The 19,645-nt window shown below is 33.5% G+C and overlaps 3 protein-coding genes and 1 pseudogene across 3 annotated transcripts; 1 reads left to right on the top strand and 3 right to left on the bottom strand.

Annotated features, from left to right (window-relative positions):
* Positions 1-1,590: 1,590 nt before the first annotated feature.
* LOC122582502 (pentatricopeptide repeat-containing protein At5g64320, mitochondrial) lies at positions 1,591-4,615 on the bottom strand. The gene is made up of 2 exons (XM_043754906.1): positions 1,893-4,615; positions 1,591-1,808 (listed from the first exon to the last, which is right to left on the bottom strand). Exon 1 carries the CDS (start codon positions 4,473-4,475, stop codon positions 2,331-2,333), a length of 2,145 nt encoding a protein of 714 aa, XP_043610841.1. The 5' UTR covers positions 4,476-4,615; the 3' UTR covers positions 1,591-1,808; positions 1,893-2,330.
* A 2,581-nt stretch (positions 4,616-7,196) lies between these two features.
* On the top strand, positions 7,197-13,162 carry LOC122580866 (mitochondrial pyruvate carrier 4). The gene is made up of 5 exons (XM_043753016.1): positions 7,197-7,351; positions 9,469-9,567; positions 9,874-9,926; positions 11,998-12,071; positions 12,988-13,162. The coding sequence occupies exons 1-5, from the start codon at positions 7,297-7,299 to the stop codon at positions 13,031-13,033; spliced, it is 327 nt and encodes a 108-aa protein (XP_043608951.1). The 5' UTR covers positions 7,197-7,296; the 3' UTR covers positions 13,034-13,162.
* Positions 8,423-8,962, bottom strand: LOC122580865 (annotated as a pseudogene).
* Positions 13,163-14,171: 1,009 nt separating the features above from the next.
* Positions 14,172-17,458, bottom strand: LOC122581713 (probable basic-leucine zipper transcription factor E). The gene is made up of 3 exons (XM_043753974.1): positions 16,962-17,458; positions 15,527-15,667; positions 14,172-14,518 (listed from the first exon to the last, which is right to left on the bottom strand). Exons 1-3 carry the CDS (start codon positions 17,331-17,333, stop codon positions 14,408-14,410), a joined length of 624 nt encoding a protein of 207 aa, XP_043609909.1. The 5' UTR covers positions 17,334-17,458; the 3' UTR covers positions 14,172-14,407.
* Between the last annotated feature and the right edge of the window lie 2,187 nt (positions 17,459-19,645).

The raw sequence follows: 19,645 nt of genomic DNA on the forward strand, positions 1-19,645 counted from the left end.
CACATAGTTGTCAAACTCGTACGAGTCACGAGTCGACTCAAAATCAAGTGAAAACGAGGCGACTCAGTGGATGATGACTGACTTTGCTCCATACTCGTAGCATGACTCGTGTTTTGTTTTGCGAGTCGGTACGAGTCGTACTCCGAGTCACGAGTCGAGTCACGAAAATAATTTTTTTATTTTTAGTTTATTTTTATTTTTCTAAGATATAACTCTTTTATATGTTTTCAAATTTGATTTAATTTTAATAATGTTTACTATTTTTAGCATAATATGTCAATACAATATTATATTTTCATAATAAAAACTTATATATAATTATAAAACTATATATGATCAAATATTCTGACTCTTACGATTCGAGTCACGTTCGATTCACGAGTCAAAAAATCAGATTTCGAGTCGAGTCAAAAATACCGAGTCGATAACTATGAACTATGCTTGTACATATAAGTGTTGCATTAACCCATTAAGCCGTGGATGAACTAAGCATCCTACTCCATATGTCCAGATCCTTGTCACAACGTTACTTGTCAATTTTGCCTCATGATTTAAAACAATAACTATATAGTTAACAGACTGTGTTACTCAGATCCAAGTATACTAGCAATATGACGTGAAGGAGGCAGTGACCCATATGCCATGGGGTATCCCTCCCAATTTGGTTACAAGTTTTTAGTATATTTCAAAACTTGTCCAAATCCATTTTCATATACTTTAGACGTATAACCTGTCTTACCAAACATATACTTTTAACTAATTTTCATCTATACGAGACGAACTTAACAAATTTTAACTTCTTAAGCTTGTCACTGACAGCAGCACTATTACCCAAGATCCCCATTTGTGTCTTCAATATAAAAATTTCACTTGCTTTCACAAATAATGTTGACATGACTCTCTTATTTTTTTCAAATTCACCAGGCTAAGCATCTAGCAACTCAATGACACAAGAACCCATAACATGCAGTACACATATATCTAGACCTCCCTGGCTATTATTCCACTTGGTTCTCGGCTAAATAAGAATTCTCCTATAGTCCTATGTACTACCCCCAAGGCACAAGATGCTTGCTCCCTCGAACTGCTTCATGAACATTGGTTCAATCAGACAGCCCAACTCAGCACAACCTGTGTTACTAAACATATACTTTTCACTCATGTTCATCTACATGAGACGAACTTAACAAATTCTAACTTCTTAAGCTCGTCAATGACACAAGCAGCCACAAATACCCAAGATTCCCCATTTGTGTCTTCAATATAGATATTTCACTTGCTTTTACAAATAATGTTTACATGACACTTTTAGTTTTTTCAAATTTACCAGGCTAAGCATCTAGCAACTCATTGACACAAGAATCCATAACATGCAGTACATACGTATCTAGACCTCCCTGGCTATTATTCCACTTGGTTCTCAGCTAAATAAGAATTCTCCTATAGTCCTATGTACTACTCCCAAGGAACAAGATGCTCGCTCCCTCGAACTGCTTCATGAACATTGGTTCAATCAGACAGCCCAACTCAGCCAACCATGAACCATTTACAAAACAATAATCAAACAATTACATGTTCATGTACTCAACATTTGCTTAAAGGTTTCTTTCAACCCAGGACTCAACAAAATTGAGTTCAATAAATAAATGAAGAAAAATCTACAAAACAGGTACTAGGATTCATTTCATATAAATAGAATTCAGGAAGAAAAAAAACTAAGCATTTTGTTCAATACCTTAAGCCTCTTTAGACCGATTTGAACTTTTCTGTGAACGAGGAGCCTCATTAAGCTGTACCAGCAACATAGGCTGAAACATAAGAAAGTAACTTAGGGCCTGAAATTTCTGCCAATACAGAAGATAAACAGTTGAAACTTTCTAGAATACAATTACCTCACTTCAAAGCAACTCCTATGGGCAGTTTATCATGCAAGACTCGAAAGGCACCAGGCTTCTTCACATGTCCTTTGTCTCCCAACTTTATATCTAAAAACATTGATACTTACCAGAAAGGCCTACTAGACTTCTTCGCCTTTGTGCACATCAAATCGATAGATGGTTCTTCAGCTGAATTGATGGATGTCACTGTGCTAAATGAACATTTTTGGTGGAAAAGTTTCTCCATACGGAATGTTTGGATATGTATTTGTCAACCATTATAAATGTACCAACATAATTCTTAAAAGTTGGATTTCATCAAATCATGGGGGAGATCCGATCTGATTGAAGCTCCATATCCAACAATACATATAAAACACAGTTTTGTGACACTATTCAACAAGAACAAGAATCCCTTCTGATGGAATTTGGTGCAAAATACACAAATCATATCTATAACTCATCAACCTCTTTAACGCAACTGGAAACCAATATATACCATGTTACGTCATTTGGTACAAAGCCTTTAGCAACACCTTTATTTAGGAGCATATACGCTTCAACAAACATGCTTTCTTTACAATACGAATATATCAAAGTATTATAAGTAATCACATCAGGATTCATACCTTTAAGCTGCAAGTTATCAAACAGCTTTATGGCTTCATGAACATTACCCACTTTGCACAACCCATTAATCAAAGTGTTATATGTAACAATATCAGGAGTCATCCCTAAGTGCATCATATCCCTCATGAAATCAAACGCTCGTTGGACTTTACCAGTTTTGCACAAACCGCTGATCAAAAGATTACATGAAACTGTACTCGGGTTCAAACCCTTATCCGCCATCTCCTCAAACAGTGCCCATGCCTTCTCAACAGCGCCATCTCTACATAATGCCTTTATTAACCCGTTATATGTGATTTCATCAAGCGGACATCCCCTAAGTAGCATTTCATTTACAAGTTTAAAAGCTTCATGAATGGCACCTTTTCTCAGAAAAGCGTGAATCAAAGTGTTGAAAGTTACAATATCAGGGATGACACCCTCCAACACCATATCTTGGAACATTTTCAAAGCATTTTCTACCTCGTCAATGTCACACAGCCCAAAGATTAGTGAATTAAAAGTGAAAATGTCAGGTTTACATCCTTGGGTACACATGTCACGAAACATGTTTAGAGCTTCTGGGACGTTCCCAACCTTACATAAAGCATGTATGATGGAATTGTATCCCACTGTGTTTAAACTAAGACCCATTTGAGACATTTCATACATGACTTCACTAGCTTCCTCTAATCTGTTTCTCTTACAAAACCCATCAATTAAAGTCGAGTAAGTAATGACGTCAGGCTCACAGCCTTTCAAAGTCATTTGTCTCATCAAATCACGAGCCGAAACCAAACGCTCATTTTTGCAAAGACCACGAATGAGTGTATTATATGTATGAATATCAGGCTGGCAGCCATTATACATCATGCTATCATTAATAATAGCTTTAGCTTCATCAAATTGACCTTTCATCACATAACCATTTATCAACATATTAAACATGACGTTGTTCGGTTCAGGCACTTTGCTAAGAAGAACCTTGGCTTCCTGAACTTGGCTCAATCGACACAAGCCATGGATGAGAAACCCATAAGTTAAGGAATTTGGAGTGAAACCACGAAGAAGCATCCTATCAACCAATTTTGCAGCCTCATGAATTCGGTTCGCCCTGCAAAGTCCATGGATAACATCATTAAAGGTCTCGACATCAGGTGTACATCCCATCAGTATCATCTGCTCCAAAAGTTTCAACGCTTCATCCACTCTATCCCCCTGACACAACGCATGCATTAGAGTCTGGTAAACTATAGCATTTGGTACACATCCATGCTTCGTCATGTCTCTTAAGAGTGAACAAGCGGAATCGACTTCATTAACAGAACAAAGGGCTTTCATCACAATGGCAAAACTAAAAACATCAGGAGCAATGCCTTTATGAAGCATTTCATAAAACACATTGGAGGCAACTTTGGGACAGTTTCCTTCAACCAATATATCCAACACAGTATTGTACGATTTGAAACTTGGCTGGCACAAAAAAACAGCCGTCATTTCCAATAGCAATCTGGTGGCTTGACCAGGTAAATCAGCTTTTTGGTAATGCCTCATGATCATGACAAAGAGAGTTTCTTGAAAAACTATCTCCTCTTCTTTCATCTGCATTAATAATCTATCAATGGCCTTAAACTCTCCGGCAGCACCAACTTTATCAATTAAAGTATAATATACATCAAAAGTATGACAATAGCCTTTTTGGGTTTTCGCCCAATTGAATAACTTATGTGAGGTTGAAACGTCAAGTGGAAGTTTAAGCAACTTCTGAAGCTGAAGCGGAGTAATTTTATTGAGCGATTCCCTGAGCTGTTCAATATCAAAAGGTTTGAGCAATCTCACCCAGTCTGTTTCAGGCTCAGAACCACTTTCAGTAACATTTTTACCTGAACCATTGCCTTGTGAAGTACATAAAGGATATGATAATGGTTTGCGTAACGAATTTAAAGTTTTGAGCACATGGGTTGTTGAAAGATTTGATCTTTTCAGCATAACTTCACGGATTCAGGAGAAAGTAAGTCAAAAGTATTCGACTGAAACTGAGCCCACTTATAATCTTAAAAGAACTCGCGGTCTTTTAAACAAGATTTGATCTTTTCAGCATAACATCACGTTAACGAACATAATCTTCGTTATGACAACAAATTAAGCTGCCACATATGAACTATCTAATAAACCATACATGAAATGAGCTATTATCTACTTGTAAGGAAAAGTAACAAATCTATAGATTAATGGAACAGAACGAAAGGCGTTAAAGTTATCGAAATTGAAAGTATAAGAACACGCAATGAAAATTACATGAATAATAAAAAGGGTCAGCTTGAAATTATCCCATTTTCACTTACAAGTGCACAACAAAGCATTTCAAATTTTCAATTACAAAAACGTTGCTGCAAACTAGCAGCAATACAGAACAATCCTAAGAGACATGGTAAACAAATAGAATTATAGAAGTAATGCCAAATGTTAGTCTAAGATATATCAAGTTCAAAGCAAGTTACCATTTTATATTTTGATAATAATAAGATTAAAGAAAAACAAAACATTGTTCATTTAGGCATTTTATCAAACAGTTGATGTGCATAATAAGAATAAATATCAGAAAATAACATACCCGTGATATCGTGATGATGATGATGATGATGATGATGAGCTGAAATGATGCGTATTGATTATCAGAAGTTTTTTTTTTTTTTAATGATATGGATTAGACTTTCAAACTAGTTTTTTTTTTAAAAAAATTCAAGGAATATACGAAAGAAAGAAATGTAGCTTGATTGGAATTATTTTCGGTTTTTTAGTTTTTTTCCCACAAAGTCTAAAAGGAACCGATGTCAAACCGGTAAAAAACTGATTATAGGAAGCGAAAACCAAACCAGTTTAGTCAAAATCGTTTATTTCTTTGGTTTATGTTTGTTTTTTTTTAAGAGAAAATTACCGAGAAGGTCTAATTATAAGTTGTATATCTAATATAGATAGACAGGCAGACAGCCATCAAATTTTTTACCCATTTGATCAATGAATTTTTACTACCAAGCTCACTTGTTAATAAACAAAACATACTAATATAATAATGCCAAGTGTCCATAATGAGCTCTACATCTAATCTTAAAGGAAAGGTGTGATTGGTTCTTCAGAAGTTATTTTGGGAATTTTTGTTATTTTTGCCGATGATAGAGTTGTGTGTGGTGGGTTTTGGTAGGTTATGAAGAAAATGTTTGTTAACTTATAAAAGCCTCGTACATGAAAATGTTAGTTGTACTTTTCAGTTGTCCAAATTTTCGGTAAGCAAATGTTTTTTTGTGTTAACTTGTACTAATCGTTTTTCATTGAGTTTCTATAGGAGTCGTTCAACACCATTGTAACTTAGTGATTGTTAACTTAAGGCTATAACATCATAGTTAAACAGGTAATCATGTGGGCATGTAAAGCAAAAAATTGGCCAGACCCAACTATCGGGTTGAACAAGTTTGAGTGGTTTTCAAGACATTTCAAGTAAAGAATGTGACACAAACTTCAATTCAGATGAATTGTTAGTCCCAAGGCTTATGAATGGAAACTAGAAATGAAAATTGGAAAAGTGAAAGAACCATATCTCACGTATAATAAAATCACATTCAATGAATTCCTCAATGGTTAATGACAACTTTATAAGTCTTATATACCTATGAATAAATTGTTGATTTAGATGTGAGCTTAACTTTAGCCTTTAAGCATGGCTAAAAATTTAGACTAGTAAAACTGCATTTGGAAGACACGAGATAACAAGATTACATAAAAATGGAGTACCATAAACTCCCATCAAATACATTTTTGCACGGGTGCAGCATTAGTGCATTTGTGGTGAAATCCAAAGGTTTAAAAAGAGATTGATGATGCATGGGCTCTATGCATGATGAGCAATTGGAAACATGTGATAATTCATCATATGTATTAGTCTGAACAAGTTTTTGAGTCTATTATATACACTTAACATAATATTATTGGGTAAATTTGTAACTTACCAAATAAGTTAGGTAGTAAGACTAAGATGAGTGGAGGTGACTTTACCCGACTCTCGCCCTTTGTCACCAAGAGTCGCCCCCCACACCACCCCCCTTTGCCCGACTTGTATTTTGTCCGACCTCCACAGCTCGTCCATTTGTGCTCCAAAGTCAGCCAAAGTCGCCCTGAACACCACCCCCCTCGCCGACTTCTCCTAAATCCATCCATTTTTACCTTTTTTACATACAACACTTCCTTACCCCACATGCCACATAGCACAAGTCGCCTCACTCTTTAAAATTCATCCATTTCCACCTTTTTTAAGGGGCAACTCTTCTTACACCACATGAAACATGGTGCAAGTCACCTCTCTTTTCTTTTCTTCTCACTCCTCTTATTCTAAGAATGCATTCACTAAATAAGTAAAATATTCAATAAATGTCTATTTTTAGATATACAGCTTAAAATAAGATCATCTAGGTAATTTTTCTTTTTTCAAATGGTTTGAGCCAAACCGGTTTTTTGGGCATGCCTACCTCCGGGATCATGAATGCAAAATTCTTGAAAAGAAATTGCACCCGCAAAACGTTAAACGTATTAAACCACGAGGGATCATTACTGTAATTAACTCTTAACATAAGGTAAAATTTGAAAGAAAAAGAAAAGGTCAAAGTCGTAATCTTACTTTTGCCTCATGGATTAAACTAACAAAACTCCATAATACATCTCACCAACCAATAGTGTGGTTCCGAATCTTTTCCCTTCTCTGACATTTTAAGACACTAAAAAAAAATATAGTAAAAGTCGTCGTCTTTTTTTTCTTTGAATGGCGACATCGAAGCTACAAGCTCTATGGAACCACCCTGCTGGCCCCAAAACTAGTAAGCTTTTATTATGTTGTTAAACCCCTTTTTTGGGTTTTAATCAAGAATTAGGTTTTCTTGGTTTTTGATTAATTACATAATAAATTATCTAAAGGGGTTCTATGTTTTCTTGATTATTTGATTTGTATGTTGTTAGATTGCAAAAAGTTTCGTGCTTTTATTCGTATACTGAATTAAATCTATCTATATTATATGGGTATTTATTTTCTTTACTTTTGCTGTTGTTGTTATGATAAAGTTTGTTTTGGGTATTCAAGATTTTAGCAAAAAATTGTTAAAGTCTCGGGCTCTTTCGGATAGGGTAGTGAACAAGGATTATTTTTCGGTTACCGGGTTACAAGATTTTAGGTAAAGAAAAAAAAACTATACTTTGACTTTTACACTCAAACAAGTTAAATTTAGAGTTGAGAAGTACTGTAAGTTGTTTGATTTGTTAAAGTCAAAGAATGGTGTTGTGATTTTGGTTGCAAAGTGAAGGATTTTTGTTTACTGATTGTGTTAAAGTTGAGGAATATATCGAAAATGATTGGAAGAAGTGTAAACGGATTGGGCTTTAGCAAAGAGTTCAAAACAATAGTAATAATGGTTTACAAACCGGGCAAATACAAATTTAAGGATAACTATTTAGAGATTATGTTCCTAATATGTCTTATTATTAATCGATAAGTAGACCTGTCAATGGAATTTTTTGAGGACATAATTGATGTGCATGCATTTGAACTTAGAAAGATGGATATAGTTGATCTTGCAGAACATCTTGAATATCTGTTCATGTTTGATGACACGATTTGTTAAGAAGAGATTAAAAGTGAGATTTGAATTTGTTTCTTTTTTTTCTTAACCAAAATAGCATTCTGCGTTTGAGCTGAACCAATAAGTTGATCTGGAGATAACTCACACTTCCAATTCTTCTTTTTAGTTATTTAACATTTAAAGCTTCAAGCTTTTTCATATCAAGTTTGTAAAGCCACACAATACAAGCATGAAAGAAGAAAACATACTTTAAATGCATAATATGACAGTGTTAACCCAATAGCAACTTATCGAAATTATTACCATCTATGGTTTCTAGTAGCCTCATTGTATAAACGCATTCAGACGTCTGAGTTCTTCCATGTGCTTGCTTACAACAACACTAGTACATCTCCAATGGAATCACATACCCACCATGCGCTTTTCAATAATCATGGGAATGTGTTCAATGCGATTATCTTCATTAACTGCATTGCTTTCAGGATATTCGTGTGTACGGTGACCTTGATAAGCTTCTTCTCTTCAGTCCTTATATTTCCAACCTTACTTGACTTAGACAATCTTCCTGAACGATGGTTTTCCTGAGATAATCTCTTTTTGTGCTGTGCCATCGACTTGATGGTGCCATACACTGAATCCTCAGTGGTGCACCAAAGCCATGAACCTTCTGCGCTTTTCCCTTTGCGTTTTAAAACATCTGATTTTAGTGCTTTCAAAACCATGGTCTTCCTGTCTTCCACACGAGCAGCTGTAGCTGACTCATTGCGCCAGAGGATTCACCAAACTAATGTGATGGAGAACTGCATTCTTGACAATGCTTTCATGTGATATAAATGCTCCAATTCCTCTTTGCATTATCATGAACATGGTGAATTAATGATGATTGATTGATTACAAAGTCTCTCTCTCACACACACTAAGAAATAGGAATGTTTAGTAGAAAAAGAAAAGGAAACTGCAATGGTTGGAAAAGAACATTTTGGCAAAAAAGATACTATAGGGACAGGGGCTTCTTCTTTTCTTCCTTCCAAAACAAATGGTGCATATAGTGCTTTGTAAGCTTTGAGATTAGTTAATCTCCTGCTAAGTAAATTAGTAAGCTCAGTATGTTAGTAGTATATCACATGTTTATTCATGTACACATGGAAAATGCTACCAAAAGCTCAAATTGTTCATGTGTCATCCTCATTTTCTCTTGATGAACTTCTATTTTTTCAACTGGATGGCTTGCATAGAATTTAATGATTAATTTTTTTTTTAGCATTGTAACACTGAGTATTTGTATAGCCTTTACTCTTATTCCTGTTCCCGAATGCTTTCTTTTATGCTAAAGTACTAATTGCCTAATATGTATTTTGCAGTTCATTTCTGGGCTCCAACTTTTAAGTGGGGAATTAGCATAGCTAATATTGCAGATTTTGCTAAGCCACCGGAGAAACTTTCATACCCTCAACAATTTGGTGAATTGTTTTTTTTTTAATTTCTTTCATTTGTCCTTTGGTTTTCTCTTTCTCTCGTACTCCATCCTTTACTTAGTAAGATACCACGTTTGACTTTTAATTTCAAAGCGGATTACTTTTTAGTTGTATGGAAAGAAAGCAAGAAAGAAATATTTTCAATATAGTTTAGGAAAGTTATTTCATCTTTTGAATTTCAGAAGCATTGGGTTTAAAATAGTAGAAAGTAAGAAACTGATGGTTTTTGGGATGGAAGGAGAATTGATCACACAGTTGGTGTGATGTTTATCTGTTGTCATACATTTGCAGCTGTCACCGCCACTGGGGTTATCTGGTCTCGCTACAGTATGGTAATTACCCCGGTAAGTCAAATTTTTATACTCCATGAGTCTCTATCTAGTCTCTACCATCAATATTAAACGTTCGATTTGTTGCGTAGTTTAAGTAAAAGGTTTAACTATCTATCAGATGGGCTAAATTTCCACCAGTGAAGATACAAAAAAGAACTTTTAACCTAATTGACATTATCAACTTTACTAGTACTGATTATGATTGACAACTAGATAATATGAAATTATCCTTTTATCGGTTTTCTTTTTAAGTTTCAAGAGGCATGTTCGTCGTTATCAATTTAGCGAACTGTTCACGATTTATGCTGTGCGCTTTGTGTCTAGTTATATGGTGATTGTGCTCTCTAGTTTTTTTAATGAAAAGGAAAGAAAGACCAAGAAATGGGAGGGGAGTGTTAGGGCTTTTTGCTTCCTAATCCTTCCTGTCAAATATATTAGCCTTCTGACGCAGTAAGCGCATGATTGGCTAATAGCGGGCAGTGGGAAAGAGAATGGTAAAGGGATGCAAAGTAATGCAATGTGCAGTTAAATCCATTCCTCCCAATTTATGGGGGATACCCTACTGCCCAGGTTGGGGTAGTGAGCCATTAATCCATTATATTATAGTTTACTAAGCATCTTAATCATTACCATTCCTTGCCTTGTAATACCTCCAACCAAGCACCCCCTAAGTATATGTAGACACAAAACAAGTAAGTTTTTATTTTGTCACTTTGATGATTGAAATTGAGGTACTAACATCTTTCTTATATTTTTTCAATCTTTTTCCGTTAGATATGTGAACAGTCAGAAGTTTGTCTATAATTTTTTTTTCTGATCCTTATCTATATAATCTAATCATTATATTGGACTGCATAAAGGGCTACTTAGAAACTAGGCGTTCCATAACACATTACCATATAAATCATGTTCGCCTGTTTCTCCAGAGTCCAGACAGTACCCCTAACTGATGATAGATAATCTTATAAAAAGAATCTAACAGAGACCTTATAACTGTGAAATTTTGTATCTTATCAACCTGCTGGTATAATTCCCTTTACTGCAAAGAAGATTTGGTAACCGTGTGATTTTAAAAAGAATTTAGCTTGGATAATAACATTCTAATCAGCTCTATCAAATCCTACATAACTTTTCTTTTCTTATATTTGAAGAAGGAAATAAAAGGTTTGACGTATTTTAGACTACTAGTATGTAAAAGCTGTTTTAAAACAACATTTAGATTCTATGTAAGATCTTCTCTTTGGATGAAGGGAGGCATGGACCCCCTATGTTTTGTTAACATGATGAGAAGATAATTGTGAGACACATGTGTAGTCTGTAGTCAACAGTTGAAAATGCTCTTACTTTTTAGCAATTGGACCTCAAAGCAGAAAACGTGCATTTTGCTCTGGAAGTGAGTTTGAGGAATCGATCATTTGAATACATGTAACAGTTTTGAACTTTGTTCTTTACTCTTACCCTATGTGTTTTTGCATTTCAAGCTTAAAATCTTGTAAAGTAAGGAAACAAAAACTCAGATTCTTATGTAAATATGCTTCTTGATTGGTCAACATTTGACTTGGAATGTCGTTCAAGGAAAATATTTGACAAATTCCTTGTCACCTTTTTAAAATAGACAATGAACATAAGATCATGAAATATCCTGAAACCAAAAGATACCATCATTTTACTTCTAATGATGGTAGTGGACAATTGGCATTTTTAAAATCTAAGCTTCACAAAAAGAGATGTTGCGATTTTATTATGACAGATGAACAATAAGTTTTGGGACTTAGGTGTACTTTTGGCTGGTTTTTACAAGTTTACATGATCTTTTTGTCAACGGCACATTGTTTACGCCAGATTCAAATTTCTTGTTGGATTTATTTGCTCATTATTTCATGCAAAATGTAAGTTCAAAGGGGGCTACAACCATTGTTTTATTCTAGCTGGTTTTGATTGTATTTTCTTGCTGACCATTTGGTCGTTCTCCATTGCATTTATCTTCCATTTGAATACATAGGACCTTCAAATAAAAATGCTAAATAGCACGTCGTTATTGTTTTGTTTCTACCTCTTGATATTGGTTCATGTTTGATTGCAGAAAAACTGGAACCTCTTTAGTGTAAACGTTGCAATGGCTGGAACAGGATTGTATCAACTCTCCAGAAAAATCCGGTAAGTTGAACCATAGGATTAATGTTAGCTTTATTTTCCTGAAATACTAAATTTTGTTTTTTTTTTTAAAAAAAATAAAATTTAGCGATAAATAAGGAAAAAGATTGATGTTTATAGTGGTTAAGTTATTAATAAAAAAGTATATACTAGAAAAGATCTGAGCAAGCAAGCACAAAAATGATTTGACCTTTTGTCAAATGTCAGTGGCAAAATGCAAAATAGGTAGGTGAGGGCCTGCAGCTCACAGCAATTTAGTTATTGTCTTTTTGATATGGGTGAGGTTTGGTTAACTCAAAAAACTTTCTGCCCAACTTCTGAAAAAGTTTTTTATAAACAAGTAGCTTGTAATTTATCATTACAAAAAAGGATACTAATAATAATTACTCTTTGCATACATTTAATTGAGACCTTTACCATATATGTCATTTAAGAACTCACTTTGGGTATCTGGCAAATAGATAACTATAGGTTGCTCTTTCTAAAAAATAATTAGCTCGAGAAATTAGTCAAATACGATGAAACTTTTACATCTTCATGGGGTGGATTATAAGAAGAATCTTGGTAGGGGAATTTGGTGTATGATCCTGGCTTTTGGTTGGGGTTGCTAGCATTTTTTAAAATATAAGTATAGCCTAAACCTGTAAAATGTGCTTCCTCTTCAAAGAAATAATGTTGATTTTGCTTTTCATGACTTTTTAGTTCAACTTGATGAATTACGTATGAAAAAGTCCATATGATCTAAAATTTGAAATGTGTGGTGATATCATGTTGATAGAGATGTTACAATAGACTATATGAATTAGGTATTGAATGGTTCATATGACCTAGAAAGTCAAAGTGTATGGTGATAATATAATAGTTTGATAATATGTAGGCATATGGCTAATCATTGTGTTTTTATATGCTTTTATATCAGGTACGATTATTTTAACGAAGAGAAGACTGCTGCTATAAAGGAATAATGATGAAAAACAGTCGAAGTTTCTACTATAAAATGCTTTGCTCATGTGATTTTTTATGTCATTGGTTTATGTTTTTCTCTGAAGGATGATTGTTCAATAATATAATGTCATGTCTAGTTTGTTTTTGCATTAAGGTTTTCATTGCGAATCATTAACAAGCGGGGTTATTTGCCCCTAGTATGGCATATGGTCATATAGATTAAGGTTGAAAGAAAGTACCTCTATAAATACACTAATTAAAAGTATTATATAATCAATACTGCAAAACCATGATCTGGTCTGGTATATGCCAAGACATATCTGACTATCGCTTTTCGCATATAACTATTAGCTGCCATTACTGGCGTCAGAAGTTGATGTACCACCTACATTCCTACAACGCTACAACTGATAAGCTATCCAAAATGTTTTGCCATAATTGATAAATTACATTAAACTCCCCACACGTGTGGTTTTTTTCTCCTTTTAGGTAAGCCATGAAACATCAAAAACAAGTTTACAACCTAGTTATCTAGTATTATTGTTCACAAAGTTTTGGAGATACTTTTTTAATGATTTATCTTTCTAACTAAATAGCTTAAAAATCTTTTTAATTATCGGATAATAAAAAGTTTTAAAATCAAAAGCTTAAAAATCTTTCTAATATTGGATAATAAAAAGTGTTAAAATCAAGAGAAAAGATTAGGTGGCTTTAAGAGAATTTTTAGGATAACTTTTAGCACAATATATCATTTCTCATATATTGTAGTTCTCATGGAGGCAATTTCGTACACCCATCGCTTCTAGCCACACACAAGTAAAGCTAATTTATTGACTAGTCACGATAAATTAGTCACTTGTTTTAGAGCGTATGGCTGATAAAATGAGAGGCGTGCAGAGGATCTTTCTGGCTAATCATAACATCTCAATTCAGTTATCTTACCTTTATTTCAAAAGGTAAATGCAGAAGCAAATAAGCCAAATATGAACACCTCGGCAAACAAAATATAGTAGCCATATTTGACCTCAAAAATGAAAGCCATATAGAAAATGTAAACACAAGTTAAATGATCCACATCAGAAACTTGATATATATATCTTGGTTTACTGATCCATATAATTCAATCCTGTGTTTGAAAATCAATATTTAGGGAAATTGTTAAACCTCAAATGTCAAATGTATACCTTAAATATGCATCATCCGTACAAATTGAAACCATAATCCCGAATCTTTGTTTTGGTTCAGAAACAATTCAATTCAGTCAAGGTTTTTCAGTATGCCAATCTGTGCTTAATCAAAAGTCATTTCCAGACCCCAACCCCCCACCTCTATGTGATCATTTTTCCATCCTTCATATTTCTACCAACTAAAAAATGCAATATTGAAAACACAACTTATTGTGCTTCATCTTTCGTTTCTTCTGTATCTTCATCTCCATCACGAGCATTTAAATCCAATGTGCTTTCATTAAGATCTTGCCTTCCTACATTTGTCTCTTCAGAAACCTGAAAATAAATTTGGCATATCGACGAATCACTTTACTGCAAATACAAGTTGAACTATAGGTAATCAAACACTAGATTAATATATTTTTTGGATGAATTATTATCAATTTCCTAATTATAGATTGTTCTACTTTCTCAAATGGCAAATGCGGCAAATTTGACCCATAAATTTATGAATGGATCGATTTGAGTTAGTCTTATTCTCAAATATGTCATACGTGTTTAAAAAAGTTCAGCTAATAAGCATACGGGTCATGGGTCAATAGAATCCTACAATTGACTTCCATTGGCATACCATGCATAGTTTTACGATTAGATTATTGAGGACAATACTTGTAAATAAGTGGGGATTTGTGTATTAGTGCCTTGATTAAAAAAGATTATTCATGTAAAAATATAATTTAGAAATAATATTAAAGCAATAACTTTTCATAATTGTTCATAAAAAAGAAAAACCAAAGTGTTTATCGATCAACCAAACCCGAGTACTCAATCAACCTGTTTCAACCCACCCTAATATCACCTGGTTTGACCCAAACCTTATTTCGACCACAACCCCTACCCATCTGATCTGCCAATTTTGCAGCTCTATGGCTCTATCCAACTAAACAACTTAGGAAGTGTTAAACACTTAAACCCAACTAAAAATGAAACAAGTTAAGTAGGCCAAACAGGAAACAGGTCAACTGTTTTGCCTAATTTGTATACAGATCCTACAACCTCTTAATCACTTTAGGTTATTAATTTAATTATTTGATTTTCTTTTTTTTACTAGAACTTCTACGTTTTTATAAACATAAAAAATAGGACAAAAATTAGTTGGCGGCTCAACCTATCCAACCCAACCAAACCCATTATGGAAAAGTACAATATTACTCATTTGACCGATAAGTCGATAACTAAACCCAGCCATTTTGCCACCTTTAGCGCGTGATAATTGAGGGGGAAAAGTTTCACCTATGGATACACATTTCTCGGGTTAAAGGGAAAAAAATTGAACCAAGTTACCTGGTTTTCTTCCATTGGCACATCATTCATGTCTGGTTTTCCGTTCTCATGATCAACCTTCGAGTCCAGGTCAGTCTCAATGGAATCATCAATATGCTCCTCCTCAGATGACTCTTTCTTTTGTTCTTCGAGTAAGGCTATCTAATGTATGCCAGAGACACATAACAGTTGTGCAACATTAAAAAAAATAAGAACTTACTACATCATTTACTATAATCCATATAGCTTAGATACAATATTTGACAGGACATCTAATACAGTGGAAGTAACTGATTATTACTTTACTATCTAAAAGACTATTTGGGTATGTGACAAAAGATAACAAAGCTGTTGATCTGGGATGAGGACCAACGGTGTTACCTTTAGATGTGTGCACACCTCAAACCCAAGACTTAATTCAAGATAGTTACCCAGATTTTTGCAAAGTGAAAACCAAAATCAAGAACTATAGATTTATAGTTGAGCCAAGCCATCTAACAACCAAAAGAATATATGCCCAAACATGTAATGTTTTAACCAGGGTACTAGACACATAGTTTAAGCTTATACTTTACTACTGATCAAATGTCTAATGTGCCTCCTAATCAGAAGAAAATAGGTCAAACCTGTGAGCCAATATTGAAGTTACTTATAACATATAATATTAACTAACGGGCAAAGATGCAAACTTAATTGCTATTTTACAAAAAAGAAAATGATTCCAGTTGAAAGAGATCAAGATAGTGTTATTTTCAGTAACTGGGACAGAGAGAATAGTAAAAAAGATTAGTGTACAGATAGGTGGTCTTGAGTAATCTTTTAGTAGTCATATGGCTGAATAGTCAATTACAAACAAGGTAGATTTTTCTTAATGGAATTGCATTGAAGTATAGACTATAGTATAGAACTTCTATATAAGTTCAGAGACCATGTCAGTAACATACATAACTTAGTGAATCGGTTCACGTCATCTTCTAAAATATCTTGAGTAATAACAAACTTCTTCAAGATGGAGTTTATCAAACAATGATGTTATTGATATAAATACATCTAGAAAAGCCTAATAAAACTTCGAAAACGACATATATACAAATCTCGATTGATTTTCAAGTTTCAAATGCATTACTAGATTAAAGTTCTAATCAAGTACATAAATGTCGAATCCTCTAAAACTTTCCTACTACAAAAAAGCAACAAACTTTTTCTATCACATTGCATCCCACATACGAATAAATCGAGATATATACCGTATAACCACGTTTCGTTCAAGAAACGTACAAAACCCTCAACGATTTTACTAAACCATTAATCGACAAAGAATCTCTTCATATATGTATCAAATAACACAACATTCAAATAACACAACATTCAAATAACACAACATTACATATATATATATATATATATATATATATATATATATAATTAAAGATTCAGAAAGTAACAAAATCAATACCGGAATATACTTAATCTTACGACGAGGCGGCTCAACAACGTGTTCTCCATCGCTGGCGTCATCATCCTTGACATCATGACCGTTGCCACTTTGACTTTGAGTTTGACTTTGACTAATAGGAGCCCATTTATATAACAAAATATGAGATCCGTTTTCATTATTATTATTATTGTTATTATTTCCATTTGATGAATTATTAATTCCAACAGTTTGTTGATTATTATTGTTGTTATTATTTGTTGATGAAACGACAGCGTTTGGAGGGGTGACGTGGATCCACTTCTTTTTCCATTTTCTAACTGGGCCTGTGAATACGGTTGCTGGTCCGTACCGAGTTGAGGATCGCCCGAGCCGCGCTCCGACTCCTTCCATTATTTGGTAGTGGTGACTCGGTGGCGATCAGATCGGAAAAGTTAGGGGAGGTCCGGTTATTGATGGGGTCTTTTTTTTTTCTTTGTTAAACTTTTTTTTTGGGGGGAGGATTGGGTGCGTGAGGGTGTATATATTAACTACTCATATCACATATGACCTAACTTAAGCTAGTTATAAAATAAACTACTAATTTTATTGTTATTCGGGTGAACGCTTCTTTTAATAGACATAATATTAATTGTGTGCGATAATATATAAAATTAATAATTTATTTTTATAAACATTATATAATTAGATTATCAGACTTTGACATTCACCTCTATACACGCACAATACAAATGTTTACAATGATACTTCGATAATAATGTCATAATATACTGTGTAATAATAAATAAAGACATTGTATAAAGCATAATATGAATGCAGTGTTCTTCCCATTGGGTAGAGTTGACCCACTTTTCAAAAACCTCATTTGATGTACACATCACACATATGCACACATCTAAATTTCCTAATTTAATATCTAGAAAACTTGAAGGTTATTATTAATATTTATTCTCGGAAGATCATCTGATTTAAATGAAAAATATCACACAATGTTTTAAAAGAAGATTAGAATTGGAATAAAAGAATAAGAGGTTGTAGAAATTAGTTAGAAGAGGAAGGATAAGTCACAATATGAGAATGGGGTTGCCACTCTGTCCATATGCCTCGTCCATTTTAAATTTTTTAGGTGGGTATTATACTCGCTATTCACTAAGATTACAACTACTTTAAACAACTCTAAATTAAACACTAAAAAATTATTCTAATGACGAATCTACGTTAAACAGTTATTTTTTTACTTTTTAAAATATTAAGGTGTTACAATATTGTATACACATGTGAATGAACTTTAAATATGTGATTACCTAGTTTTGGAGTTCTTTTGGTTTTTGGAAAACAAAGGTTTTCAAATGGAGATGGTATTTGTACCATCACTTTTAATAAATGTACCACGCTCATGCATTACTGACTTGTACAATCAGTTATAAAACTTGTGTTGTGTGGTACATTCAACACTGTGTTCTTGAGTTTGACTTGAGAATGAAAGGAAAGAAAACTAAAAGAAGTTATAACTTTTTGTGTTCTTGAGTTTTTTTTTTTTTTTTAAGGAATGAAGTTAAGTGATATAAAGAGAAATGGATAGAAGATTTTGGTAAATTTAGTGCAAAATCAATCATGTCACTTTTGGGGTGATTTGGAAGGAAAAAAATAAAGACCCTTCTTTTCTAATCACTTATCTTCCATTCTTTTCTTTTCTTCTAAATATAAACACATGAGCACGGTACAAATGCAGTGATACTAATATCACCTATCTTTTCAAAATAAAGGTCGCCAGTTGTGTGACTTTCTTATTTTGATTTTTTTTTTCAAGAAAGTGAGATTACTTTTTTAAGAACTATACAATGAATAATATGTTTTTAAAACTCATTTACATGTGAAAATGTTATAAAAATATATGATATAATATTATTATTTTTTAAGCCTTATAAATAGCCTTTTTCTTATACTCTAAATGAATTTGTTCAGATAAAAGGTTTTCATTATTTATAATTTATATATTACATTCAAGATGAGGATTTAGGTTATCAATAAATAAAGAGTTAGAGATCTTAGTATTAAAATCAAAATGGTTTAATTGGAGCCGCAATCCAACAACTATGGATGAGCCCTTGGAACAAGGAATTGTGTGTCTGATAGTGTGAATTGCCAACTATGCAAAGGGATGGAGGCAACCATAGAACACATTCAGTGCTCTTGTGATTTGACTATGTCCCTATGGTATGAAGTAAGTATTTGGTGTAAGGTTAGTCTATTATTTTTCTTTTCAGTTAAGGATCTGTTTGGGATTGAAAAACATATGCGACTTAACAAAACAACTATGAAGATATTAAAAGGTATCACTTTCATGACGTGTTGGTTGCTATGGAGAGAAATGAATGATAGAAGGTTTAACGAAGGAAAGAGTTGTGTGGAGAAAATGTTTCACGACGTTAAGGCTACAAGTTTTCTTTGGTTGAAGAATAGGGATAGAAACAAGACATTAGTTGGAAGGATTGAAATTGTTTTAAATTTGTATGTAATAATATAGTTGTGTTACTTTTTTTTAGTGAGTTAATAGTAAACTTTTCATTAGAAAAAAAGAAAATCGAATCTCTTTCAATTTAATCATAAGTTTAGTATTTCTAACTTTGAACGGATCCCATCCCATATTCCCATCACTACCAAAAGGTACATACTACATACCGACTTGTTAAACTACTTAAAAA

Source organism: Erigeron canadensis, chromosome 9 (assembly GCF_010389155.1).
Source record: "Erigeron canadensis isolate Cc75 chromosome 9, C_canadensis_v1, whole genome shotgun sequence".
NCBI classification, from domain to species: domain Eukaryota; kingdom Viridiplantae; phylum Streptophyta; class Magnoliopsida; order Asterales; family Asteraceae; genus Erigeron; species Erigeron canadensis.